Source organism: Phoenix dactylifera, chromosome 14 (genome assembly GCF_009389715.1).
Source record: "Phoenix dactylifera cultivar Barhee BC4 chromosome 14, palm_55x_up_171113_PBpolish2nd_filt_p, whole genome shotgun sequence".
Classification (NCBI taxonomy): domain Eukaryota; kingdom Viridiplantae; phylum Streptophyta; class Magnoliopsida; order Arecales; family Arecaceae; genus Phoenix; species Phoenix dactylifera.
In genome coordinates this window covers 23701796-23729781 of record NC_052405.1, presented here as the reverse complement: position 1 = coordinate 23729781, position 27986 = coordinate 23701796, and the positions used below count along the sequence as shown (strand labels likewise).

General features: G+C 40.4%; 1 protein-coding gene and 1 long non-coding RNA gene across 3 annotated transcripts in view; one reads left to right on the top strand and one right to left on the bottom strand.

The window, feature by feature from the left end:
* Window positions 1-265: 265 nt before the first annotated feature.
* LOC120113104 lies at window positions 266-8535 on the bottom strand. The gene is made up of 3 exons (XR_005514958.1): window positions 8524-8535; window positions 2714-2715; window positions 266-336 (listed from the first exon to the last, which is right to left on the bottom strand). It is a non-coding gene; the product is annotated as an uncharacterized LOC120113104 (long non-coding RNA).
* LOC113463504 (U11/U12 small nuclear ribonucleoprotein 48 kDa protein) overlaps window positions 1310-27986 on the top strand; it is a 47175-nt gene continuing 20498 nt past the window's right edge. For both annotated transcript variants that reach the window (XM_039133903.1, XM_039133902.1), the window contains exons 1-2: window positions 1310-2732; window positions 4337-4451. In XM_039133903.1, the coding sequence (XP_038989831.1) occupies window positions 1432-2732; window positions 4337-4451 (1416 nt within the window). In that variant the 5' untranslated portion in view covers window positions 1310-1431. The remainder of the gene's footprint in view (window positions 2733-4336; window positions 4452-27986) is intronic.

Sequence of the window (27986 nt, the reverse complement as noted above, 5' to 3'; positions counted from 1 at the left end):
ATATATATATATATATATATATATATATATATATATATATATATTAAATTTTTTTTGGTGTGAATATTCTTCTAAATATTCAATTTTGCATAAATATCCTCACCAAATTACGATTTACATATATACCCTTATATATATTTTTACACATCTACCACTTATTTTAGTTAAACTTAACTGTGTTAGATGATATGGATATATATATAAGGGAAAAACAAGGGTATACATGCAAAAAAAAGAGTATTTTATGAGAATATGCATGCAAATAAAATGACTACAATTTTGGGTATTCACTTAATTTTGTTAGGTATTGGTGCTTTTCTTCTAGTACTCAAGGCTCTTTATTTTGGGGGCGTATATGATACCTGGGCCTCTGGGGTGGGCCGGGGGGGTGGGGTGGGGGAGATGTAAGAAAAATAACCAACTTAACACTTAGACAATTCCACCGTTTATAATCGAAAAGAAAAGTTACAAGAGGTTTTTCAAACCAAAAATAAGTCTTTTCATTTTTTTCTTCTTTAAGTCTTCCCAATTCTCAATTATCTTGATATTTGAAAGAATATATATATATATTTCAAAAAAAGGGGTATTACGGTTTGGGACTCGAGCTGGGCCAAGTATTTTAGCACTGTCGGGTTTGATCTTGGCTGGGCTTCCGGCCTGGCTCAGGTTTTGGCTCAAGCAGGCTTCGAGTCAACCCTGGTAAAATTTTTCGGCCATGCCTACCTGAAGCCTGCACTTTATCTAGGCCGGGCCTTGGCGGCAAGAAATTCCGACCCAGTCCGACCCAGTATGAAACTTATAGGGCTCGTTTGGTTCGCGGGAAGTATTTTCCCTCCTAGGAATATAATTCCTGGGAATCAGATTCCTAGGAAGAGGATACCTAGGAAAGTACTTTTGGCATGTTTGGTTAACCATGGGAAAGTGACAAATTTCCAAAGTGTTTATGTTTGGTTGACCATCCACTTTCCTATGAAAGTTATGTATAATTCCTATTATGCCCTTAATAAAAAATAGGTTTTTAATGCATCTTTAATGCTTCTTTAATGCTGAAGGGTCTCTTTGGAAAAAAATAAAAAAGAAATGATTCCCACCTCATGGGAAAGTAACTTTCCCATGTTTCTCATGGGAAAGACTTTCCCATAAAATATGGGAATCATATTTCCATGGGAATATAACTTTCCTATCTCTCTCCTTTGAAAACTCCAATCAAACAAGAGGCATTTTATTACTTTTCCGTTGACCACACCCCCCCCCCCCCCCTGCGAACCAAACGAGCCCATATACGGACTCGATCCTCCATGGGTCTGGGTCGGTAGTCCATGGCAGCTCCAACCTGGCTCTCCGGTAGTCCGTGCTCTACTCCAACGCCCTTCTCCTCCCTCAGGCCTCAACCCACCCCCCGGCTCTCTCTTTCTCTCTCTCTCAGTGTTCATGGATCCTCAGTTCTCCTCGAGTCCCTTCCTTCTCGACGTTCGTCCAATCCCCTCCTACACGCAAAACTCTCATCCAAACCCTAACCCTAGCCTTATCCCCATCACCGACCCCTCTGGCGCCGATCTTCCCACCACCATTTCCCTCCTCAAAGACCTCGCCGCCCTCGCCGAGACCACCCTCAAATCCGTCTCCGACTTCCTTTCTTCCTCCTCCGTCGCCCCCTCCTCCTCCTCCGCCTCCTTCTGCCGCTGCCTCTACGATCCCCGGCACCGGATGCCTCCGGAATCACTTTTCCGCCACTCCTTTCTCTGCTCCTCCGCCCCCGGCGGCCCTCTCCTCGACCTCGCCTTCCTCGACACCCTTCGCTACCCCTCTTCCTTCAAGTCCGAGGCCCAGCTCCAGAAGGAGAACCGCTTCATCCTTCCCCTTCGCGGCGCGGATGCCGACCTCTGCTTCTCTCTCGACGGCGAGCTCGGAGACCTCGGCTCCAACTTCTTCTACAAAGACTGCCCTGGCGTCGTGACCACGCCCGAGCCCGATGCCTCCGGTAGGACCTTCACACTCCCTGGCTTCTTATCCATCGAGTGCGCCAACTTCGCCTCTGATTCTGATGAAAAAGGTGGTTTTTTGATGGAGGGGGGCGTTCGAATTCTTCCATCGGAGTTCTGGGCTTTGAGATGTGAAGTGGAGTCCTGGCGGGACTATCCACTGTCATACTCTTATGCTGTTCTTCGGGTCGCGTCAAGCTTGAATCAGGTGAAAGAGGATGTTTTAAAGAGATGGATAATCTCAAATTCGCCGCAATTTGGGATTTTGATTGACGCGCCAATGAGGGATCACATATATCTGCTCTTCAAGCTCTGTTTGAAAGCGATTGGAAGAGAAGCTCTTGCTTCTCTTAAGTTGCTGTTGAGCAAGGATGGGCTTTTAGATGCTAAACCTCCAAGTTTCGAGTGCCCAAGATTACTTGGAAGCTTGACTTGGTTGTTGTCCCAGCTTTCAGTTTTGTATGGGGAAACCAATGGCAAGTTCTTCACGATTGGGATGCTTAAGGAATCGCTGATACAAGCTGGGTCAAGCTTATTGTTAGTTAGATTAGGAGAAAAGAAAGCTGAAGAGGATGGCTGCTGGAATGCCATTGGATTTGGTGTTAGTAGTAAGGGGTGTAAATATGGTGAGTCAAATTCTATCTTTGTGTCTCAGGTTGCAGCTGCAGTAGCTGCATTGCATGAAAGGTCCTTGCTAGAGGGAAGAATCAATGCTCTTAGATTTCCCCAACCACTCTCCAAGTCTCAGCTGTACGTTCTCTCCTATTGTAGTCGTCACTCATTTTTCATTATGTGCACTAATATGCTGTTTCTGAAGTTAACATATTTAATTGACTGAAAAATACTTATTTTTGTTTTTGAAATCATTTATTTATTTGTTGTTTCATAACTTTTCTTTTCAATGTTCTCTGAATCAGTGTTATGTGCCAATGCTCATCAGTACTAAGTGCTAAAAGAAGATACCGATCTCTGACTATACAATTGAAACAGAAATAGCTAACTGACAAAGGGGTTGCTGAAATAGAATATCATTCATAATGACTCTAGGATGCTTGCATATTCAGCATATCCTACTCATAGAGAGAAGAAGAAGGAGAAGATGAATAATGAGGTCACCAAAGCATTTGTCAACATGATTTGATGAACACATTTCCTCATTTTATTTCATGGTTAGATGATCTTAAGTCCTAATCGATCATTTTTGCAAGTGAATAGAAAATTCCCAGATTAAATATACATTTAGTTTTCTATGTTTTAAGCCTTCTAAATAATTAAAAATACTAATTCACCATCTTTTTATAATATCACTATGCAATTCTAAAGTGCAGCATTAAGTAACTATACTTCAGCTTGAATTTTACCTTACTTGTATTTCAAACTAAGAGAGAGATGGCAGACTGCTGCTGCAATAGTGACACCTTGACATAAATTGACTAATGTGGCATTTTACTGATAATTTTGAAGGTGTATAGAAAGTTGGTTCTGAACTTGAGTCTTATAATGAAATTGTTTCAGTTTTGGGTGTATTGAGGGCTAGATTGAGCAAATAGTTAATTATTTTATGCAATCAAGTGTGTTACGATGCATAATGGCTAATGAAGACTGAATGTTTTTCAAAATTTCATGCTCTCCAAGATTAAAAGCTATTTCAGATTTCTTGTTAAACTTTCGAAGTAATAGAGACAAGCTGCCTTGTCTACAATACCCCCTTGATGATATATATATAGAGTTAGAAGATGTACATTGAGAAAAATTGGAGCCGTTTGTAAACGTGAACCAAAGTAATATTATCTGTAACACTTCTTGATTCGTGTGAATTCAAAGAGTGGTTTGGCTGTTAACCTTTAGGTTCAGAAACATAGATTGCAATCTGTTCCAAATTTTGCCTATTTTTACTTGGTTGGTGGCATTTGACCTCATCATCTTCTAGCTGTAATTAATAGATGTTCCGGTACAGAACAATCATGCAGCATTTTTCTTTTGTCTTTTTTTTTGACACTTTGTTAGTTTAATTCATGTTTCATCAAATAGAGATCTTAGAAAGTGAAGACAGTGGCTTCTATGCTAGGAATGAAGAAAAATCATTAATATTCTTAACAAGTACTGATGCTTCAACCAGAACATAATACATATGGACTGCATATGTGCATGGTACATGTATCTACCTGTTTCACATTTTGGATGTTTTTAGCATATTATATCGTTCTTTAGATTTTTATCAATGTGATTTGCGACATAGCACTATTGTAATTCTGCAAAAAAAAAAAAATACTGGCTTTTGCAAAATTGACATTGTAGCTAATAGAGGATTGATTTTTATACTCTATCTCACAGAGATTTTTGGCTTTTTCCAGAATAATGGAACATTCATATGCATCAGCCAGGGGTAGTGAGGAACGAGGAAAACGTCCTAACTATAGACCTATATTAGAACATGATATGCTTCCTGGGCATCGAGTGCAAAACCAGGTAAACATTTGATGAAGTTGATTGGCGGCAATTTCAATAGGATAATTGAATTGCTTCAAAAATTCTAATTTATTTTGCACCGTGATCAAATTATAGAAGAAAATGTTTCTCTGCAAATAGAATACGTGCCGAGATGCTGCATTTTGTATAATAATCAGTAATTATGAGCATATAGTTGCATATATTGCCAACATAGCATGCATGACCTATAAGTTTTACCTGCTTGTTCGGATGTTTCTTGTTTCTGCGAGAACAAGAACACTAAGTGCTTACAAGGTTTCTGCTTTAGTAACTTGTTACCAAGGGGGCATTTGGTATGGGGTGATCATCGCAAGATCAAGGGTGATGTGGGTGGAGATGGTGAGATTATTGTATTTGGTTCCTCCATAGTGATCCGAAATAACCCCCATTCGTCATATCATCGCCAACTTAATGATGGAAAATCTATCCTTGAGGTTGGGTATCCAAGATTACCGTAAGGCAGTAATCTTGGATCGATATTTGGGGACAAAAATGCCTCTCAGTCTAGCAAAAAAAAAAGGGTATATCAATATACCTACATTATTATATATATATATTATATTGATATACATATATTGTATTATAATACATTATTAATAATATCATTGCCATTTTATTATTCAATTAATTTAAATTATAATAGAAATATATTATTGTACTTTATATGTATATTATGAAATTATATAATATATTACTTCTATTTGCCTTATTTTCCTAACTAAAATAAATATTATATTAAAATAATAATATATTATAAGTCTAAATGAAATATTAATCTTATAATAACACTTAATATATTTGTATAGGATTAATAATTTTAGGATTAATAAATATGTTTTTATGAAATATATGAAATATATTAATAAATATGTTAATAATTTATTATAATATATTTTATACTATATTATAAAATCCCTCTTTTTCTTCTCCTCCATCAACACATGGGCCATTCTTGCTTCCTGGACGCTGACAAATAGTACATACTCTTTCTCATTTTATTGTTCTTCTCCCTATAAGATTTCCATTGTTTCTCAATTTTCTTGTAAAGAGGGTGATTTTAGGATTCTGTATATGTGGTTTTAGGGACACTCGTTGCTTTCATAGCTGCATGTGAGAATGTAACTATCAATCTAAAATCATGTACTTCCTCATGGAACTTGCATTATTTCATGCAATTTATGAGCCTATTTTGTTGACTTAAGATTTATTTAGAGGAATATGTTTTGGATATTGTTATCTCAACAAAATAATAGTTGTTTCAGCATTTATTTGTTGTCTAATGTTCTGTTCCTCATTAGTGAACTCATCAAGCAGTTACACCTTTTTGGAGGTTTTCTCCTACAAATTCTGCCAACTTGCCATGTCAAATTTATAAAACTATTTCTTTGTTTAGGTGATCAATTTATACTTTTAACATTTTGATCATAAACTGTATTTCTAGACAGTTAACACTTAATACTGTCATCGCTTCTGCAAAGGGAATCTTGGCTTTGCCAGTGTAAACATGGAAGGATAGGCCATTACCCAATTATAGTCCTGGCAATCTGGAGATTTGGGAGGGGCAGACTGGGACAGACAAAACCTCTTTTTTTGCACAAATGGCTGCGTCAAGACTTGAACTTGTGCCATTGCGCTGGTCAGCCCCAACCTTTTCCATTGTACCAGGTAGTGGCCCCTTGTAAACATGGAAGAATGTAGTTGAAAAATATTAAAGAGGAAGGTTACGAATTGCATCTATAAATAATGCTTTTGTGAGAACAATACAAATGCTCAATGAAATGTCAAGATGGAACCATGTTATGAAGAGAAGAGCTTAAATTTGTATTAAATGATCAGAGATGATGTGAACTATGTTTATTAGAACGTAGTTCCATCTGTGGAGTATAAGATTTTGACTTCATGAGAACTATTGTTATGCTTTTTGAGATGTTGAGGTAGATGCTGTATGATAAGGAGAATAACACTAGTAGAATTGTGACAAAGGAGTATGGATAGATTGCTTTGAGGCAATATTAGCATTGATGGGGAAAAAAGGAAGGATGATGATCCATCAAGCTAATCCTACTAGAGATACCCTGTTTTTAATTATGGCTATAGATGTTCCATTAATCCACGAGTTTTATTCCCTTTTTTTAATTTTATTTTAACTCTGCTTTATTTTGCACCTTTGTTACTCAATTATATCTAAATTTATAGTAACTTTGTCATTGTTTCGAAATTTATTCTGTCTTTTTTATTGTAAAAATAGCAGCAATGATTAATTTTCAGCCAGAATATAGGGTTGTTGGTCATCGGGTTATTGCCATTATCTAGGATTGAGATGTAGTGTGATGATACATTTTTCTTTCTTTCTTTCTTTCCTTCCTTTTTTGTAAACAATCTAGTTAGATAGGATGAAGAGGCTATTCATTCTGAAGAAATAATTCAAAACATAGAAGAAAGGAGCGGAAAAAAATCCCCCCCTCCCATTAAAAAAAAGTTTAGTAAACTAGAAACACAGTATTACTAAGATTATATTTTAACTTATGTAGAAGATGAGCAATGGCTTTTTAACCCATATGATGGTCAGGCAGCTAATAAAGCTTCAGACATCTATATAACTATGTACATACATGAACAATTTTGTAATTCATAGACTTATGTACATACATATTCAAGGTTTTTACGGCTTGGTTCTTCTTGGTCCGTCCCTATTGTCTTTAATCGGATGGATGAGGAATTGTGTCTTGGGATAGGATGATGACCATGGAACCTATTAAACTGGGTATCTTGTTTGGTATTATCTGTACCGTTTGATACGCTACTGGGTTGTGGATCAGGACCATTGTATAGCCACCTATACTAGCAATGACTTGAGGAGAAAAAAAGGGTAAACAGGGGCTTAGATTTCGCCTCCTCCAAGCCCAAATTTAAGTAATGATCTAGATATCATCTCCCTCGCTTTTGTTTCTGTTGGGAACCCGCTCATGCCGCAGAAAAATCAGATTAGAAGTGCAGTGGAAGGGGCATGCGCGGGATCGACGTTTATCGCATGAACATATTTCAAAAAATCGTCGTTCGTAGATAGATTAGGATTCAAAACTTTTAAACCATTAGGAAGATCATATCTTCACCTTGTGCGGGTAGATGATCACTGCAAACTGATGTTCGTGGTTTTGGATGAAGGTTCGCTTGAAGCCGCACACATGTTCGGCCTCTACGGATATCCACACAAGCAGAGGACCGATCAAAGCTTTTTTGTCTCCTTGGGGTGCTAGCTCCCTTGCAGAGACAATTCTTGATGGCTGAAATCCTTCCTTTGAATCAACCCTTGATTTTCTTAGGAAGGATGAAGAGGAACCAAAGGCTACTTGCAGCCTTTCTCCTTTCCCTGCGCTGGAACCAAGGAAGAAGGTCAAGAGGAGGTGCACGCTTCCTCTTCTTTTCTTCTTGCTGATGGCGGCTGAAGACCAAGAGGAAGGAGGGGCGTACGGCACAAGGGAGAGGATTTCTAATGCCCTAGGTGCTGCCCCTTTGATTCCTTGAAATAGCTTGTGGAGCTCCTAACTTTTAGGAGCTCCTGACTAATTTCCAAGAGGGGCGCCGACCCCTCTTTGTTTTGCCGCACCAAGGAGAAAAAGAGGAGGGGCGTACCCCTCCTTCATGGTTAGTCTAATCCTCCTCTAAGGAGGATTAGGTGGCCCTCATATGGTCTAGTCCTAATCCAATTAGGCTTCAACCAAGTGTGAACCAATTTGGGTTCTAATCTATGCAAGTTCTAATCCAATTAGAACTTAAATGAATCATGACTCAATTGAACTCTTCAATCCTAATCCAATTAGGAGTCATGTTAATTCATTAGATTAATAATTAATTAGGATTTAAGAAATTCTAATCCAATTAGGACTTATTCAATTTTAGTCCTAATCCAATTAGGACTCTAATTTGAATCCATAGTGTTGCCCAAGGTGACAAGCCAAGAGGGGGGGGTGAATTGGTTTCTTTTAAATTTAAACTATCTTACTCAAGTCAAATAGATGGTTAGTAAGCTAAGGCAATTCACAACACAAACAACACAAAGTATAGTGGTTCGGTGCTCTCCTTAGCACCTACGTCCACTCCCCAAGCGACCCCTTGGGAATTCACTATAATCTCGCGGATTACAGTTGGATTGTTTTCTGGGCTCACAATCCAAAAACCTTTGTTGGTTTTACGGGCTCACCAACGAACCTTTACAATTTGGTTTCCGGGTTCACCAAAAACCTTTGTTGGTTTTACGGGCTCACTAACGAACCTTTACAATTGGTTTTCCGGGTTCACCAATCAACCTACTTCGTTGGTTTTCCAGGCTCACCAACCAACCTTTACAAATAGTTTGACAAACAAAAAGAAAGATTCAAACTCCTAAATGAGCAAATGAAACAATATTAACTACAAAGAAGAGTTAGAAAGTATTTATCGCTTTGAAGTGGCTTTGCTCTTCTTTGTCAAGGATGCTTCACTCTTCAAGGGAGGATGGAGCTCTTGATGACTCTTTGAATCTGCTCAACCCCTTTCTTTGATTCTTGAATGAAGCACTTGAATGAAGAAGATTAGGGCACTTTTGTTTTCTTGTGTACTCTTTGATATCTCTTTCAAAAGTCATTCTATCTGATGAATAGTGCCCCTTTAAATAGCTTCCCACATTCTTTGGACAAGCCCCAATGGTTAGATTTGAAAAACTAGCCGTTACTGACCTTGGGAAGGACAAAAGTACATCTGCAGAACTAGCCGTTATGCTTCAGCCCGTGTTTGGGTCGGCTCAACCTGTCCTTGGGTCGACCCAACTTTCACTTGGGTCGACTCAAACATTCCTTGGGTCGACCCTCTCAGAAAACACAGAAACTTGAAATTCAGCCTTCCTTCCCTTGGGTCGACCCAACCATTCTTTGGGTCGACTCAAAGTTCACTTGGGTCGACTCAACTTCTTCTTGGGTCGACTCTCTCAGTAATTCCAGAGAACCATTTCCTGACTTCTTTTTCTGTTTTGCCTTTGGGTCGACCCTCTCAGGGTTTGGGTCGACTCAAGCTTGGGTCGACTCAACCACTGTTTGGGTCGACCCTCTCAGGAAATCCAGAGAGCCATTTTTCTGTTTTGTTTCAAGAATCTTGGTGTTTGGGTCGACCCATGCTTTCCTTGGGTCGACCCAACTCACTGTTCATCTGTGCCAATTTTGCAGAAGTGTACCAAATGACTTCTTGATGTGCCGGGGTCGACCCAATCAATCTTTGGGTCGACTTAATCCACTCTTTGCTGCATCTCAATGTTAGATTCATTCAAATGAACAATGAAATATATCTATGTCAATTCATACAAATATACTGAGAGTAATGGACTTATAAATGAAGTATTGATTTAACTTATAACATACTCTAGATAATTGCTTGTTAATCATCAAAATAACACTGTCATCCTCAATCTCCCCCTTTTTGATGATTACAAAATAAAGAGTATGAACCTATTGTTATTTGTCTTTGAAATCAGTTTTTGAAAGGGCTTAACTTGCTGAATTTCAGCTTTTCATATATAAGAGTGAAATCTCCCCCTATATCATTTAAATATTGCCAATTTGACTTTTTGAATTGCTCCCCCTTTCATTTATAATTCATTAGCGATGAAACTTCAAAAATTTGAGATAAAATATGAGTTTCAGGTTATGTATCGGGGTGCGAGAGGTGCGTGCCAATTCTGAAATTTGATATAAATTTTTGACTTGATCATTTTCATTGTTGCAAATTGCTCCCCCTTAGATGTATATGCTTTCTTATATGATTTTCAATTTGTTTTACAAGTTATTTCTCTTTCTTTCTTTACTTCTCCTTTCTTTACTTTCTTTACTTCTCCTTTCTCTACTATTCCTCTTTCTTTACTTTTACTCTTATCAATCTTTCTTTACTTACTCTAAAGATATCTTTACTTCTCCCCTTTTTGTTACTTTATCTAATCTACAAAATCTTTACTTCTCTCCCCTAAGATCTTTACTTCTCCTAAAATAAATACTCTTACTTTACTTCTCCCCCTTTTTGTTATCATCAAAAAGATACATGGGAAAGATGCAATAAATAGCAAACTTCAAACTTCATTGATCAAAATAGGAACATTTTAATACAGTCATCCCCAAAATGAAAACAAATACAATGTTCCTCAATCAAAGTTTAAAGATACATGATAAAAGCAAAATACACATGAGAACTAGATATCTGGCCTAGGCTCTAAACATAAATGCTAAGATCAGCCTAAGGAGACTCTAACGGCTGGGATCTAGTCCTCATCCTCCTAGTGTATGTGGCGAGGGGAGGTCGTGCCTGGTGAGACTGTGTTTGGCGTGGAGCACGACGAGCTGGATGACTCTGTGCCGAAATCTCTGACTCAGCAGCCTGTGGCACAGATGGTCCATGGGTCTCTCTCTCTCCGGAGTGCTCCTATCTGCTGCCTCAGATCACTGATCTCAGCAGACATGACATCCAACCGGGCGTCCAATCGGCTCGTCAGCCCGTCAGTGATAGTCCTCGCCTGAGCTGACATGAGCTCAGTCATCCTGCTCCAGAACTCATCCGTATCTCTCGGAGGAACGGATGATGATGGTCCAGCCTCTGAAGGTGCAGGAGGATGATCCATATGCTCCTCATCCTCATCCTCTGGTGCATCTCCCTCTGGTGCCTCACCCTGAATGCCTGCTCCAGTGTGAATCCACTGCCCGTTCACTTTCTCATATCCCATGCGTATAAGTGTCCGTGCAGTGTATGTGTCAGTATGATGCAGACTCTTGGATGCCTCCTCCTCGAGAGCTAAACCGTGCTGTCGAAAAATCAAGGTGAGTATCATACCATAAGGTAGTGATACCCTGTTGCTGCACATCACCTTCCTCATCTGTCTCAGTATCATGGCCGGAAGATTTAGGGGAATCCCCTGAATCATACACTCCATCACTGCTAGATCTCGCTCTGTGATGAGATCGAATCTCCCGGTCTTTGGAAATAAAATCCTATTTATTATACTGAGCAGTAATCTCATTTCAGCGGAAAGAGAACTAGCTATTACCTTCGTGGAAAAGTCGAAGTTCTCATTTTCCATGATCAACTTTAGAGCTCTCATTTTGTTTTCTGGCTTTTCCGGAGTGGCTCCTATGCAGGGTAGATGAAGTAGCTCACTCAAGCTCTCCTCGGAAACTCGAACTCGAACCCCTCGAACTTCCGAAACAAGCCCTCCCATACCAGTTTTGAGGAAGGCATAGAACTCCTGAACCAATCTGGGGTAGATTACCACATCTAGGGAGCAAAGATACTCCCAACCTTGCCTTTGGATCCATTCCCTCAACCGAAACCCTTCTTGATCAAAGAACTCGGAATGGATCCTTCTCCCCGTTGTAACCGGCCTTTCCGCAAATCTTGCAAGTATCACTGAGGGGAAGGAGGAGGAGGGGCCTCCGCACGTACCTCACGTCGTGGAGACACGGGAGATGGCTCCGTAGGTTGCCTTTCCTCCCGTTGAATCCGTGTGACTCTTCCGGATCTCTTGGCTACGGCTCTTTTGGGTCCCATTTCTCTAGGATCTCAAGGAAATCTACTGTTTGGAGATGATTGGAGAAGATTTGAGAGTGGGAAAAAGGATTTTCGGAAGAGGACAAAGGGTAAACAGTGCCCTAGATATGCTCTCGGGTCCCCTTTTAACAGTGGGGTCCCGACGTTGGGTCGACTCAAGATTTTTCTTGGGTCGACTCAACGTTGGGTCGACCCTATTCTGGGTTGGGTCGACCCAAGTGCAGAATTTTTCTTTTTCTCTTCCTTTTGCTTCTAAAAATTTTCTTTGCTTCCAATCCTATAACTTCTTTCTGGGACAATGATACATGAGTAAGGAATCTATAGATAACAAGTTTGACTCATGTTTCATGGGATTTTAGAAATTAGAGGAATGTATCATGAGACTACTAGCTCCCTTTTATATTTCTTCAATAAAAAGGATCACATATGCCTCATTCCCTTCTTAGCATACAGAATCTATCTTCACTCAATGGTTTCGTAAATATGTCGGCTAATTGTTTTTCAGGCATATATGCTCAATACATATATTTCCATTTTGCACATGATCCCTAATAAAATGGTACCTTATTTTCTATGTGTTTGGCTTTAGAATGCTGAACTGGATTTTTAGTAAGATTGATGGCACTAGTATTATCACACTTAATAGGAATATTATCTAGTTTAACTCCATAGTCCTCTAGTTGTTGCTTAAGCCATAATACTTGAGCACAACAACTACCAGCAGCTATGTATTCAGCTTCAGCTCGTGGACAGTGCCACTGAATTCTGCTTTTTGCTGAACCATGATATTAAGTTGTTTCCTAAGAATTGACATGTGCCACTTGTGCTCTTCCTATCTAATTTGCATCCGGCAAAATCAGCATCTGAATATGCAAGCAAATCTAGACATGAGTCTCTTGAGTACCATAAACCTATATTGGTAGTTCCTCTTAAATATCTAAGGATTCTCTTAACAGCACTTAAATGTGACTCCTTAGGATCGGATTGGTATCTAGCACATATTCCTACACTAAATATGATGTCGGGTCTACTAGCAGTAAGGTAGAGCAAGGATCCAATTATTCCTCTATAGAGCTTAATATCAATACTCTTCCCTTTTTCATCTTTGTCTAGCTTACTAGTAGGGTTCATTGGAGTGCCAACTCCCTTATGATTTTCATTCCCAAACTTCTTTAGTATTTCCTTTGTATACTTAGTTTGATGAATGAAAATGGCCTTCTTTAGTTTGTTTGATTTGTAATCCTAGAAAGAAGCTTAGTTCTCCCATCAAACTCATTTCAAATTCTCCATGCATTAAATCAGCAAATTCTTTGCAAAGAGTATCATTTGTGGCACCAAAGATTATGTCATCTACATATATTTGTACCACTAATAGATTTTTGTCCTTTCTTTTGAGAAATAGAGTTTTATCTACATTTCCTCTACTAAAGTCATTATTAAGCAGAAATTTGCTTAATCGATCATACCAAGCCCTAGGTGCTTGCTTTAATCCATATAATGCCTTATGTAGTTTAAACACATGATTTGGAAATTCATGATTCTCAAAACCTGGAGGTTCTACATATACTTCCTCCTCAATAAAACTATTTAAGAATGCACTCTTCACATCCATTTGATATAATTTGAAATCCATAAAAACATGCAAATGCTAGAAGTAATCTAATAGCCTCTAATCTAGCTACAGGAGCAAATGTTTCATCAAAATCTATTCTTCTTTTTGATTGTATCCCTTAGCTACAAGTCTAGCCTTATTTCTTATAACTAATCCATTTTCATCTAATTTATTTCTAAATATCCATTTTGTTCCAATTACTGAATTATGCTTTGGTCTTTTCAGTTAATATCCATACATTACTTCTTTTGAATTGATTTAATTCTTCTTGCATGGCATTTATCCAGTTATTATCTTTTTCAGCTTCTTCATAATTCTTAGGTTCTAATTGTGAAACGAAAGCAAGATAATCATTTAAATTTCTAAGAGATGATCGAGTTCTTACCCCTTGAGATGGATCACCAATGATTAAGTCTTTAGGATGTCCATGTGCATACCTCCATTCTTTTGGCAAGTTTTGGGATTGAGGTGGCACGCAATCATCTCCCTTATCTTGATTTTGGCACGTCATCAATATTCAACTTTTCAAAGTCGATAATTCCTGTATCATCATCAACAATATTTTCTTTCCTAGCAGACTCACTATCAGACTCATCAAATATAATATTGACTGACTCTTCCACTACTAAGGTTCTTTTATTGAATACTCTGTATGCCCTGCTAGATGTGGAGTATCCTAAGAAGATACCTTCATCTGACTGGCATCAAATTTACTTAGATCCTCCTTGCCATTGTTTAAGATAAAACATCTACATCCAACACTTTAAGATATTTAGAAGAGTACTTTGGAAGATTTGACTCACACAACATTGTGCGTGCCATTTCTGCTAATGTCCTATTTTTCCTTTCAACAACCCCATTTTGTTGAGGCGTTCTAGGTGCTGAAAATTGATGTGATATTCCATTTTTAGTGCAAAATTCTTCAAAGTGTTGATTTTCAAATTCCGTACCATGATCACTTCGAATTGCTACTAAGGTGAGTTTCTTTTCATTTATGAATTATTATATAGTTTCAAAAATTCTGAAAATGCCTTCATTCTTATGTGCCAAAATGAAACCCATGTATATCTTGAGAAATCATCAACAATAACTAGTCCATATTTCTTCCCTCCTAGACTTGTAGTTCTAGTACGGTCCAAATAAGTCCATGTGTATGAGTTCAAATGGTCTAGTTGTTGATACTACATTCTTCGATTTGAAAGATGATTTAGTTTGTTTTCCCAATGAACATGGTCCACATATTTTGTCCTTTTCAAAGATCAGTTTTGGCACATCTTTTATTAATTCCTTCTTAACTAGTTTTGATATTAATTCCATACTAGCATGTCCTAATTTTCGATGCCAAAGCCAACTAGTTTCATTTTCTTTTCTTCATTAGTAATTAAGCATAAACCATTTTTCTTGCCTAACTCATGAAGATCTACTAAGTAAATATTTCTTTGCCTTTGTCCTACAAGTACAATGCTATTATCTTTAGGATTAGTGATTATGCATACAGATGCTTCAAATGTAACTTTAAACCCTTTATCACAAAATTGACTTATGCTAAGAAGGTTATGTTTCAAACCTTTAACTAATAAGACATTTTCTACAAAAAATAGATGGAACAATGAAATTTTACCCTTTCCAATGATATGCCCTTTACCATTGTCTCCATAGGTTACTACTCCACCCTTCTTTGATTCCAAGGTGACAAATTGATCTTCGTCACCGGTCATGGTGTCTTGAACAGCCGCTATCTAGATACCATCGTTTTTCCACTTTATCAGCTGCAAGACACACCTGCAATCAAGATCAAGAAGAAACTTTAGGTACCCAAAACTAAGTTGGGTCCTTTAGGGTTAGTACTCCATGTTCCTTTGGAATCCAAATTTCCTTGAATTTAATCTTTTGATTATAACTTAACTTGTTTTGATTGGACTTTCTAAAGTTACATTCATATGCTCTATGTCCTAACTTATTGCAGCAATAGCAAGTAATATTTTCACTTTTAGCTTTTACAAAAATGTTCTTTAAGAATTTTGTTTCCTATTCGTTCTATATCCTAAACCGGCCTTATCATATACAGCTTTTGGCTATTAAGAATCAAATTTAATTTGGTAGAACTAAGAGTAAATTTATCTACCAATGATTTATATTCTTCAGCATCTTCTTTTAGCTTGATATTTTCAGCCAATTAGATTCTTGGTTTCATTTGCAAGTTTTCTACTTAATGTTTCACAGTTATGTGACAGCTTTAACTTATCTTTGATAAGAGATTGATTTTCTCTTGTAGAACTTTATTTCTATTAATTAGTTTCTTATGTTCTTCCATGAGTTCTAAGAATGCATCATGTAATTCATTCAACAGTAAAATCACAGTCAAGTCAGAATCGTACCTCATCGTCATTGGCCATATGACCAATTTGGGCCATCTCTTGATGATCTTCCTCCTCTGAGCTTGATTCCTCACTTTCACTCCATTCAGCCATGAAATTTTTCTTTTTCAACTTTCTTGCCATCCACTTCAAATCTGGGCAATCTATCTTTAATGCCCGGGATTTGTTACACTCATAGCAAATGGGAGTTTTTTTTTTCCTTTTCTTTGTCCTTACCCTTTCTTTGCTTGTGTTACCTTTAAGGAAGGGTTTCTTTTTATGGACCTATTCTTACCTACTCATAAATTTTCTGAATCTTCTCCCAAGCACAGCCATCCTTCTTCATCGATTCTTCATCATCATCCGAATCTTCCGATTCAGTTAGTTGTTTAGGGGTGGTAGTCTTTTAGAGCCAATGGGCTTTCTTCTCTTGACCTCATCTTCCTGAATTTTGCCTCATTGTCAACTCAATGGGTCATGAGTGATCCTAGAAGCTCCTCTAACTGTAGTGTGTTGAGGTCCTTTGCTTCTTGAAATAGCGTTTACCTTGGCCTCCCAATTCCTTGGTAGAGACCTGAGAATTTTCGCACCAAATCAGAGTTAGAGTAAGATTTTCCTAAACTCTTAAGCCCATTTATAATGTCAGTAAAACGAGTAAACATTTCAGTTATGGACTCAGTAGATTCCATTTTAAACAATTCATACTTGTGTAACTAATATGGTTTATCTTTGACTCCTTACTTGATTGTCCCTTCATGTGTGACCTCAAGTCTGTCCCAAATTTCTTTGGCAGTAGTGCAAGTAGATATTCTATTAAACTCATTTACATCTAATGAGCAGTAAAGTACATTTAATAGCTTTTGCATTTAACTGTGCTAATCTTCTATCACTTTCATTCCAATCCATTTCTGGTTTGGGTATGATAGTGCCCTCTATGTTAAGTGTGGGTGTGTGAGGTCCTCTAGTGATGATTTGCCATAGTTCATAGTCTGAAGCTTGAATGAATATCCTCATTACTAGCTTTCCAATATGTGTAGTTTTATGCCATTAAATAGAGGTGGTCTATTTGTGGATTGCCCCTCACTCATAGAACATCCCACTTGGGTTGTCATGATCTTTAACTCTTGATTGTGAGATCAATGGAGTACTATTAGAGCACCTTGCTCTGATACCACTTGTTGCCCAGGTGACAAGCCAAGAGGGGGGGGTGAATTGGTTTCTTTTAAATTTAAACTATCTTACTCAAGTCAAATAGATGGTTAGTAAGCTAAGGCAATTCACAACACAAACAACACAAAGTATAGTGGTTCGGTGCTCTCCTAGCACCTTACGTCCATCCTCAAGCGACCCCTTGGGAATTCACTATAATCTCGCGGATTTACAGTTGGATTGTTTTTCCGGGCTCACAATCCAAAACCCTTTGTTGGTTTTACGGGCTCACCAACGAACCTTTACAATTTGGTTTTCCGGGTTCACCAAAAACTTTTGTTGGTTTACGGGCTCACCAACGAACCCTTTACAATTGGTTTTCCGGGTCGCCAATCAACCTACTTCGTTGGTTTTCCGGGCTCACCAACCAACCTTTACAATAGTTTGACAAACAAAAAAGAAAGATTCAAACTCCTAAATGAGCAAATGAAACAATATTAACTACAAAGAAGAGTTAGAAAGTATTTATCGCTTTGAGTGGCTTTGCTCTTCTTTGTCAAGGATGCTTCACTCTTCAAGGGAGGATGGAGCTCTTGATGACTCTTTGAATCTGCTCAATCCCTTTCTTTGATTCTTGAATGAAGCACTTGAATGAAAAGATTAGGGGCACTTTTGTTTTCTTGTGTACTCTTTGATATCTCTTTCAAAAGTCATTCTATCTGATGAATAGTGCCTCTTTAAATAGCTTCCCACATCCTTTGGACAAGCCCCAATGGTTAGATTTGAAAAACTAGCCGTTACTGACCTTGGGAAGGACAAAAAGTACATCTGCAGAACTAGCCGTTATGCTTCAGCCCGTGTTTGGGTCGGCTCAACCTGTCCTTGGGTCGACCCAACTTTCACTTGGGTCGACTCAAACATTCCTTGGGTCGACCCTCTCAGAAAACACAGAAACTTGAAATTCAGCCTTCCTTCCCTTGGGTCGACCCAACCATTCTTTGGGTCGACTCAAAGTTCACTTGGGTAGACTCAACTTCTTCTTGGGTCGACTCTCTCAGTAATTCCAGAGAACCATTTCCTGACTTCTTTTTCTGTTTTGCCTTTGGGTCGACCCTTTCAGGGTTTGGGTCGACTCAAGCTTGGGTCGACTCAACCACTGTTTGGGTCGACCCTCTCAGGAAATCCAGAGAGCCATTTTTCTGTTTTGTTTCAAGAATCTTGGTGTTTGGGTCGACCCATGCTTTCCTTGGGTCGACCCAACTCACTGTTCATCTGTGCCAATTTTGCAGAAGTGTACCAAATGACTTCTTGATGTGCCGGGGTCGACCCAATCAATCTTTGGGTCGACTTAATCCACTCTTTGCTGCATCTCAATGTTAGATTCATTCAAATGAACAATGAAATATATCTATGTCAATTCATACAAATATACTGAGAGTAATGGACTTATAAATGAAGTATTGATTTAACTTATAACATACTCTAGATAATTGCTTGTTAATCATCAAAATAACACTGTCATCCTCAATCTCCCCCTTTTTGATGATTACAAAATAAAGAGTATGAACCTATTGTTATTTGTCTTTGAAATCAGTTTTTGAAAGGGCTTAACTTGCTGAATTTCAGCTTTTCATATATAAGAGTGAAATCTCCCCTATATCATTTAAATATTGCCAATTTGACTTTTTGAATTGCTCCCCCTTTCATTTATAATTCATTAGCGATGAAACTTCAAAAATTTGAGATAAAATATGAGTTTCAGGTTATGTATCGGGGTGCGAGAGGTGCGTGCCAAATTCTGAAATTTGATATAAATTTTTGACTTGATCATTTTCATTGTTGCAAATTGCTCCCCCTTAGATGTATATGCTTTCTTATATGATTTTCAATTTATTTTACAAGTTATTTCTCTTTCTTTCTTTACTTCTCCTTTCTTTACTTTGTTTACTTCTCCTTTCTCTACTATTCCTCTTTCTTTACTTTTACTCTTATTAATCTTTCTTTACTTACTCTAAAGATATCTTTACTTCTCCCTTTTTGTTACTTTATCTAATCTACAAAATCTTTACTTCTCTCCCCTAAGATCTTTACTTCTCCTAAAATAAATACTCTTACTTTCTTTCTCCCCTTTTTGTTATCATCAAAAAGATACATGGGAAAGATGCAATAAATAGCAAACTTCAAACTTCATTGATCAAAATAGGAACATTTTAATACAGTCATCCCCAAAATGAAAACAAATACAATGTTCCTCAATCAAAGTTTAAAGATACATGATAAAAGCAAAATACACATGAGAACTAGATATCTGGCCTAGGCTCTAAACATAAATGCTAAGATCAGCCTAGGGAGACTCTAACGGCTGGGATCTAGTCCTCATCCTCCTAGTGTATGTGGCGAGGGGAGGTCGTGCCTGGTGAGACTGTGTCTGGCGTGGAGCACGACGAGCTAGATGACTCTGTGCCGAAATCTCTGACTCAGCAGCCTGTGGCACAGATGGTCCATGGGTCTCTCTCTCTCTCTGGAGTGCTCCTATCTGCTGCCTCAGATCACTGATCTCAGCAGACATGACATCCAACCGGGCGTCCAATCGGCTCGTCAGCCCGTCAGTGATAGTCCTCGCCTGAGCTGACATGAGCTCAGTCATCCTGCTCCAGAACTCATCCGTATCTCTCGGAGGAACGGATGATGATGGTCCAGCCTCTGAAGGTGCAGGAGGATGATCCATATGCTCCTCATCCTCATCCTCTGGTGCATCTCCCTCTGGTGCCTCACCCTGAATGCCTGCTCCAGTGTGAATCCACTGCCCGTTCACTTTCTCATATCCTATGCGTATAAGTGTCCGTGCAGTGTATGTGTCAGTATGATGCAGACTTTTGGATGCCTCCTCCTCGAGAGTTAAACCGTGCTGTCGAAAAATCAAGGTGAGTATCATACCATAAGGTAGTGATACCCTGTTGCTGCACATCACCTTCCTCATCTGTCTCAGTATCATGGCCGGAAGATTTAGGGGAATCCCCTGAATCATACACTCCATCACTGCTAGATCTCGCTCTGTGATGAGATCGAATCTTCCGGTCTTTGGAAATAAAATCCTATTTATTATACTGAGCAGTAATCTCATTTCAGCGGAAAGAGAACTAGCTATTACCTTCGTGGAAAAGTCGAAGTTCTCATTTTCCATGATCAACTTTAGAGCTCTCATTTTGTTTTCTGGCTTTTCCGGAGTGGCTCCTATGCAGGGTAGATGAAGTAGCTCACTCAAGCTCTCCTCGGAAACTCGAACTCGAACCCCTCGAACTTCCGAAACAAGCCCTCCCATACCAGTTTTGAGGAAGGCATAGAACTCCTGAACTAATCCGGGGTAGATTACCACATCTAGGGAGCAAAGATACTCCCAACCTTGCCTTTAGATCCATTCCCTCAACCGAAACCCTTCTTGATCAAAGAACTCGGAATGGATCCTTCTCCCCGTTGTAACCGGCCTTCCCGCAAATCTTGCATGTATCACTGAGGGGGAAGGAGGAGGAGGGGCCTCCGCACGTACCTCACGTCGTGAAGACACGGGAGATGGCTCCGTAGGTTGCCTTTCCTCCCGTTGTTGAATCGGTGTGACTCTTCCGGATCTCTTGGCTACGGCTCTTTTGGGTCCCATTTCTCTAGGATCTCAAGGAAATCTACTGTTTGGAGATGATTGGAGAAGATTTGAGAGTGGGAAAAAGTGGTCTCATCAGGAATCATCGACCATCGAGATAGTCCCTGTGAGTCTCATCATCCACCAGCGACACCTAGCAGCATGTGGTGGCCACCCAGCAGAATGGAATGATGAACATCTAGGTGCAGTTATCGTATGATACAGTCCTATCGTGGATCCCTACAGGACAGAGGTCATGGACAACTCATCAAACCGCATCGTCTGTCATTTGTCAGGATTTATTCGACTTAAGTTCGAGAGTGGAAAACTCTTTCTCCACTGTACGTACTGCTCCGGCCGAGTTCTTACGAACTCAGTCTTATAAATCATATAGGATCACTCTTTATCTATCAAAGTCGATAGATTCTATGTAGGTGCATACCCTACTCCTACAATGAACCTACTACAGCCAATCTACACTACAAGGGCTCGTATATTTAGAAACCATGTATACATGCAGTCAAACTACAATAATCTCACTGTGAGTAGCCGAAGTACCGCAGGTCAAAGACCAGTCACACTACTGCAACATCAAGCAAGTCACTGACGAGTGGATAGATATCCAAGTGACTTCTTGTCTTGGTCACGCTCAGTACCCTTGTTCTCTAACAAGCACCTGCACTATCACTTCAGTGTCCCACACCGTGGACTCGAGTCTCGTCATCCATAAGGAAAGCAATGTGTGCACTGATTGGATCGATCACCGTCCTCGTGATGATCCATCGATCAGGAGCATTAGAAATTAATCACCAATGATACATGGCTCAAATTCTCAACTCTTGAGAATATGCATCATCTTATTAATTCCTTGGATGATTCACAGACATATAAACAATATGAATGAAAAAGATGTCTTTTATTATTCAATAATAATAAAGTAAGTACAAAATTATGTTCCAGAATTAATAATGTGTCAGCTAGATTGGCTTCTAGGGCATTTAACAATCTCCCACTTGCACTAAAGCCAATCAGTCATATATTTAGTTCCATCTTCTCAAGGTGGCTTCAGTCTTCTGCTGACTTAGCTGCTTAGTGAACGGGTCTGTCACGTTATCCGTGGAGTCTACTCTCTGCACCTCTATATTTTTCTTGACGTAGTCGTGTATGAGGTGAAAGCGCCGCTCTATGTGCTTGGACTTCTGATGAGACCTTGATTCCTTAGCAAGAGCTATGGCGCCATTATTATCGCAGTAGAGTGTTATGGCATCTGATGACATTACATCCAACTTTGCAATGAATTTCTTAAACCAGAAGGCTTTTTTGCAGTTTTAGAGGCAGCGATATATTCAGCTTCCATAGTAGAATCAGCAATGATCGGTTGTTTGAAACTCTTCCAATTTACCATACCACCATTGCACAAGAACACATATCCAGATGTAGATTTTCTATCATCAATATCAGTCATGAAATCTGAATTTGTGCATTCTTCTACCTTTAACTCTGATGCTTCTCCAAAAACCAAGAACAAATCTTTAGTTCTTCTCAAGTACTTAAGAATGTTCTTCACAGCTGTCCAGTGCTCTTCACCTGGATTCGACTGATATCTGCTAGTGACACTCACAGCAAGGGCTATATCAGGTCGTGTACATAGCATGGCATACATGAGCTCCTATTGCCGAAGCATAACGATCTTGTTCATGCGTTGAATCTCTTCAGATGTGTTGGGGCACATCTTTTGGAGAGATGAATCCATGCCTAAGGGGTAAAGACCCCTTTGGAGTTTTCCATGCTGAACCTCTTCAGCACTCCTCTATGTACATCTTCTGTGATAGGCCAAGCATCCTTTAGATCTATCTCTATAGACCTTTATCCCAAAATAAGGATGCTTCCCCAAGTCTTTCATGGAGAATTCTTTTGACAACCAGACCTTGACCGAGGTTAGCGGAATATCATTCCCTATCAGAGGATGTCGTCTACGTATAAGTACGAGAAATACGACACACTCCCACTAACCTTTTGTAAACACACGGTTCCTCTTTTTTTGATGAAATCAAACGTTTTGATTGCATCATGAAACGAGTGTTCCAACTCCGAGATGCTTGCTTTAGTCCATAGATGGACCTTTGCAGCTTGCAGACCTTGTGATCTCCATCACTGGAAGTGAAACCCAAAGGCTGTTCCATATAGATATCTTCATCAAGATATCCATTCAGGAAAGCAGTTTTCACATCCATCTGCCAATTTCATAATCATGAAATGCTGCAATGGCAAGCAATGTTCGATGGATTTTAGCATGGCTACAGGTGAAAAGGTCTCCTGATAGTCAATGCCTTCGTGCTGACTATACCCTTTCGCCACTAGCCTTGCTTTATAGGTCTCTACCTTTCCATCCGAACCTATTTTCTTTTGTAGATCCATTTACATCCAATAGGTACAATACCTTCTGGTGGATCTACTAAGTCCAGACTTGGTTGGAATGCATGGAGTCTATCTGACTCATGGCTTCCAGCCATTTTCAGAATCGATATCAGATATCGCCTCGTTGTAGGTTTGGGATCCTATATTTCCCTATCTCCCTGAGGAACATTTTCTGGTGTCCTCTATAGTATACCTAAGTATCTATCGGGAGGATGAGAGACCCTACTAGATATACGAGGTGGAGGAGGTACGTGTACTGGCTCTAAGGTTCTATAGGATCCATGACTCGTTGCTTTTCAGAGACTTTCTCTTCAAGCTCAATTTTCCTCCCACTGCCTCTATCAAGGATAAACTGTTTTTCCAAGAAGATGGCATGTCGGCTCACAAACACATTGTGATCCTCTGAGACGTAAAAATTATATCCTAATGACTCTTTAGGATATCCTATAAAACGAGCACTTATGGTCCTAGCCTCTAGCTTGTCCGCCTGTAGTCGTTTGACGTGGGCCGGACATCCCAAATCTTGAGATGACCAAGACTTGGTTTCTTACCATGCCATATCTCATACGGTGTGGTAGGAACGGATTTAGAGGAACTCTATTCAATAATAAATGCGGTAAGGCATCTCCCCAAAAAACATAGGTAAATCAGTGAAGCTCATCATGGACCTGACCATATCCAATAGGTCCGATTCCTCCTTCTGACACCCCGTTGAGTTGAGGTGTACCCGGAGGTCCATTGTGAGACTATGCCATTTTTCTTGAGATAGTCCCGGAATTCCACTAAGGTTTCTCCTCGATCTGATCGAAGAGCCTTAAGAGTTTTTCAGTTTGTTTTTCTACTTCATTTCTTGAACTCTTTGAACTTTTCAAAAGACTTCAGATTTGTGTCTCATAAGATACACATACCCATACCGTGAATAATCATCGGTAAAGGTAATGAAGTGAATAACGTCCCCTGGCTAGCACATCGAATGGGCCACACATCTGTCATGTACAGGGTAAGTATTTCAGTGGTCCTCTCCCATGTCCACAAAGAGTAATCTAGCCATTTTTTCTTGAAGACAGGACTCGCAAACTGGATATGACTCGGAAGTCAATGAGCCGAGAAGCCCATCTTTTTCCATTTTGTTCATTCTGTCTTCTCCAATATGGCCAAGCCTGAGGTGCCACAAATACTTTGGTTTATCTCATCTCTGGATCTTTTGGATCCTTTGGCACTCACTTCTTGCTAGATACATTCACAGATACATCCATATGTAAATGATAGAGACTGTCAATCATAAAACCACGTGCGACTATTTTATTTCTGAAATAAATAGAACAGCAGTCTTTGTCAAATGTAAAAACATGACCTTCCTGTGCTAACATGAAACAGAAATCAAATTTCTAGCTAACAGTAGGTACATAATAACAGTCTCTAAGCAATAAACTAAACCAGACGGTAGTCGCAGAGTAGGTGCCCACAGCCACAGCAGCAACTTTTGCCCCGTTGCCAACCCGAAGGGTTACGCACCTTCCGCCAGCCTTCTACTTTCCTTTAGACCCTGCATAGTAGTGCACAAATGAGCACTAGAACCAGAATCTATAACCCAACTAGAAGTAGAAGAAACCGTTAGATTAGTTTCAATTATGAGCAAGTCATACCTTCTGAAGGTGTGTCTTTTTGTTCTTCAGGCTCTCGAGGTATGAAGGACATTCTTTCCAGTGGCCGTCGACATTGCAGTGGAAACATTTTCCTTTGTCTTAGTTTTTCTTTTGAACTTCCTTCTTTGGCTTCTTGTCTTTTTCTGCTTCTTCGCAGGCTTCTTTCTTCCAAGTAGACTTTCTCTTGGAACCAGAAGTCAACTCAGCAGCAAGGACATTGCCCCTTGAACCTTTCAAGGCTCCCTCAGCAGTTACCAACATATTTAACAGTTCAGTCTTAGTGCATTCAATCTTATTCATGTGGTAGTTTACTATAAACTGACCAAATGAATCAGGAAGGACTGTAGGATCAATCTACTTGCAATTCCTTGTGCATGTCATACCGAGCTTCTCAAGCTCCTCTAGGTCCTTGATCATAGTCAGACCGTGATCATGGACAGACTGCCCCTCGCGCATCTTTGCCTTGAAGAGCCTTTGGACACTTCAAAACGAGCTGTGCGACTCTGCTCACCATACAACTCTTGCAGGTGTGATAATATCCCTAGCAGTCTTCATATTTCATGCTGGCATTGGAGTTCATTGACATGGATGCCATGATATAGCACTTGACCTAATGTCATCATCCGTCCACTTTTGATGCGTTTCACGCTGATCATAGTAGGACGTGCTAGTAATATGGGGATATCTTTCGAGTACATAGCCTATTTCTTCAATTCAGAACGATTTTGAGGTTTCTAAGCCAGTCCTTGTAATTGGTTCCGGTCAGTCGGTTGGTCTAAGATACGGGTCAAAGGGTTTGAAGCCGACATTGTGATCTAGAGAGTAAAGATTCTAGTTAACTTTTGTACTTGATCCTAATTGTTCTAAGGTCTTTTAGAACAAATGTACTCCCACTATTTTTCGAATCCCTCACACTCCCTGGTGGAGAAATGAAATCCCTACGCGACTAGATTTCTAGTGGGTACTGCGGTCCCACCGATTTACATGCCACCTCACCTAACAGTTATTGGTGACACATAATGGATGAGTACAACTCTTGTACAATGCTTCTCAAGCATATTGCAGTGCTACTTGGTCTCTAAGTCATGAAGACCTCACCTAACAGTTATTGGTCCCATTCTTAGTTAAGTCAGACCCACCGTATAACCGTAGAATAAAGTCGTCATTGGGTCCTCACCTAACAGTTATTGGTGCCCAACCCACCTTTACCCTACAACATCTCATGTCTATAGAGAGGTCCAGCCCCCGATGCAACTTGCCCACTGTGTCCAGCCGAGACAAATCAACACCGGAAAGACCTTAGCAGCTCTACTAAGTGGAAGACCTATTGACTTAATATTGTTAATCAGGTCTTAGTGTTTGCAACTTGAGCTCTTCATAAGAGGTAATCGAACAATTGGCCAGGTAAGCAGGTGGGAGGCTCCCCTTACTCAGAGAGTAAGGTCCTAATTAAGTAACCACCTTTCATGCTTTCCTAGACACCAATTAGATCAATTAATCTAATATGACTCGCTCATGTTGGTTCTGGTTCGGACACCAGTATCGGACCGCCACTGACGCAGGTCTACGGTCGTCGCAGGAGGAGGGTCTAGCCACTCTCGTTATGGCTGGACTGAGTTGATGTTAGTTTATTTTATGTTGACTGGGTTTATGTATATATTGTTATGTTATGGCTTTTGTGGGATTAGTTTATTAGGAGGGACCTTTTCGTATTTCGTAACCCTATATATAGGGTCTGCATTTCTTGACAGGTTAATGAATGTTGAATAAATTTGCTTTCCGTCTATTTTTCTTCTTCTTCCCTCTCTGTCCTTCCTCCTCTTTCCTCTCCAGTCCTCTCTCCTCCTCCTTTCTCCCACCCCTCTCACGAGACAGTGCTGCATCAGTTTTGGTATCAGAGCTTAGGCAGGTTTGCCACTGTTGCTAAAGCCTCGGTCCCTCTTCTGTCTCTTCCACTGTTCCTACTGTTCTCTTCTTCTTTCGGTTTCAGATAAAATAAACACCTTCTGCTGCCTCCTCCCTCTCTCTCGGATCTCGCACCAGACAAAAAAAAACAAAGCAGAAGCCTCTGCGGCTGGTCCTCCACTTCCATTCTCCGGCCACTTCTCCTTCCCACAGAGCACCATGCCGGTGCATGGCAGAGCACCGCCGGATCCCAGGATTCCGGTGGGCACACGAAATCTACGCGGTACCCCGACCCCGGACGTCGGAGCGTGCTGACGGACCACGAGTGACTCCCGTTGCCAAAAAGAAGAGGAGCATCGCCGCCCTTCTTTCGGCTCTGTCCTCGGACCCGCCGAAGCGCCCGCCGGCCACCGCGCACACGAAGAGAGACGGGAAGACATTACTAGTGAGAAGAGACCCTGTGCCGGAGCAGGTGACCGGTCGCCGGCCATCACCACTGGCCACTGAGATCCACCCGCACTGCTGGCGTGAACTTCGGCATGATCGGCCGTCGGAACCGCCAGCAACCGTGGGCGTAAATCTCGGCACGCTCACTTGAAACTGTTGGAGAGTTTCAAGTTGGTAAACGGGTAAGCTCCAAACCTGTTAACCCTCGGTCAGTAACCTGGATCCATTCCGGGATATAAAAAAAAAGAAAAAAAAAAAAAGAGGGTCACATGACCCTCATGTGAGTCCGCACGTGACTTCCACACGTGACAACCTCAGGCGAAAGCACGTGACTTGCATGTGCTGTTCAAAAAAAAAGTGTACCTATCGTCCCGACGAAGAACCCTAGATCTTGGGTTCTGCCACCACCGCCGCCGTCGAGCATCGCTGCCACGCCCGCACCGCCCCGCTGTCACCGCTCTTACCACCGCACCCACACTTTCGCAGCCTCTCGCCGCTTCCGTCGCCTCTCACCACGAACGCCTTTTTTTTTCCCCATCTCTTCTTCCTCCTTTCTTCCCGACCTTCCACTACCTTTTTCCACCCTTTATCACCTCACTGACGGGAGGATCGGAGAGTCCTGAACCCTCCTGAGCATCTTCTACCACTTCACGGCCAGTCGACATCCGGCTGTCCATCCACCACCGCCTTCGCCCAAGCTTCACGACTACCTTTCCGCCGTTGAAGAACCGCCACCGGCAACCGCCACCGTTTATTCGATTCTTCCGCTGCACTTGGGCACAACCC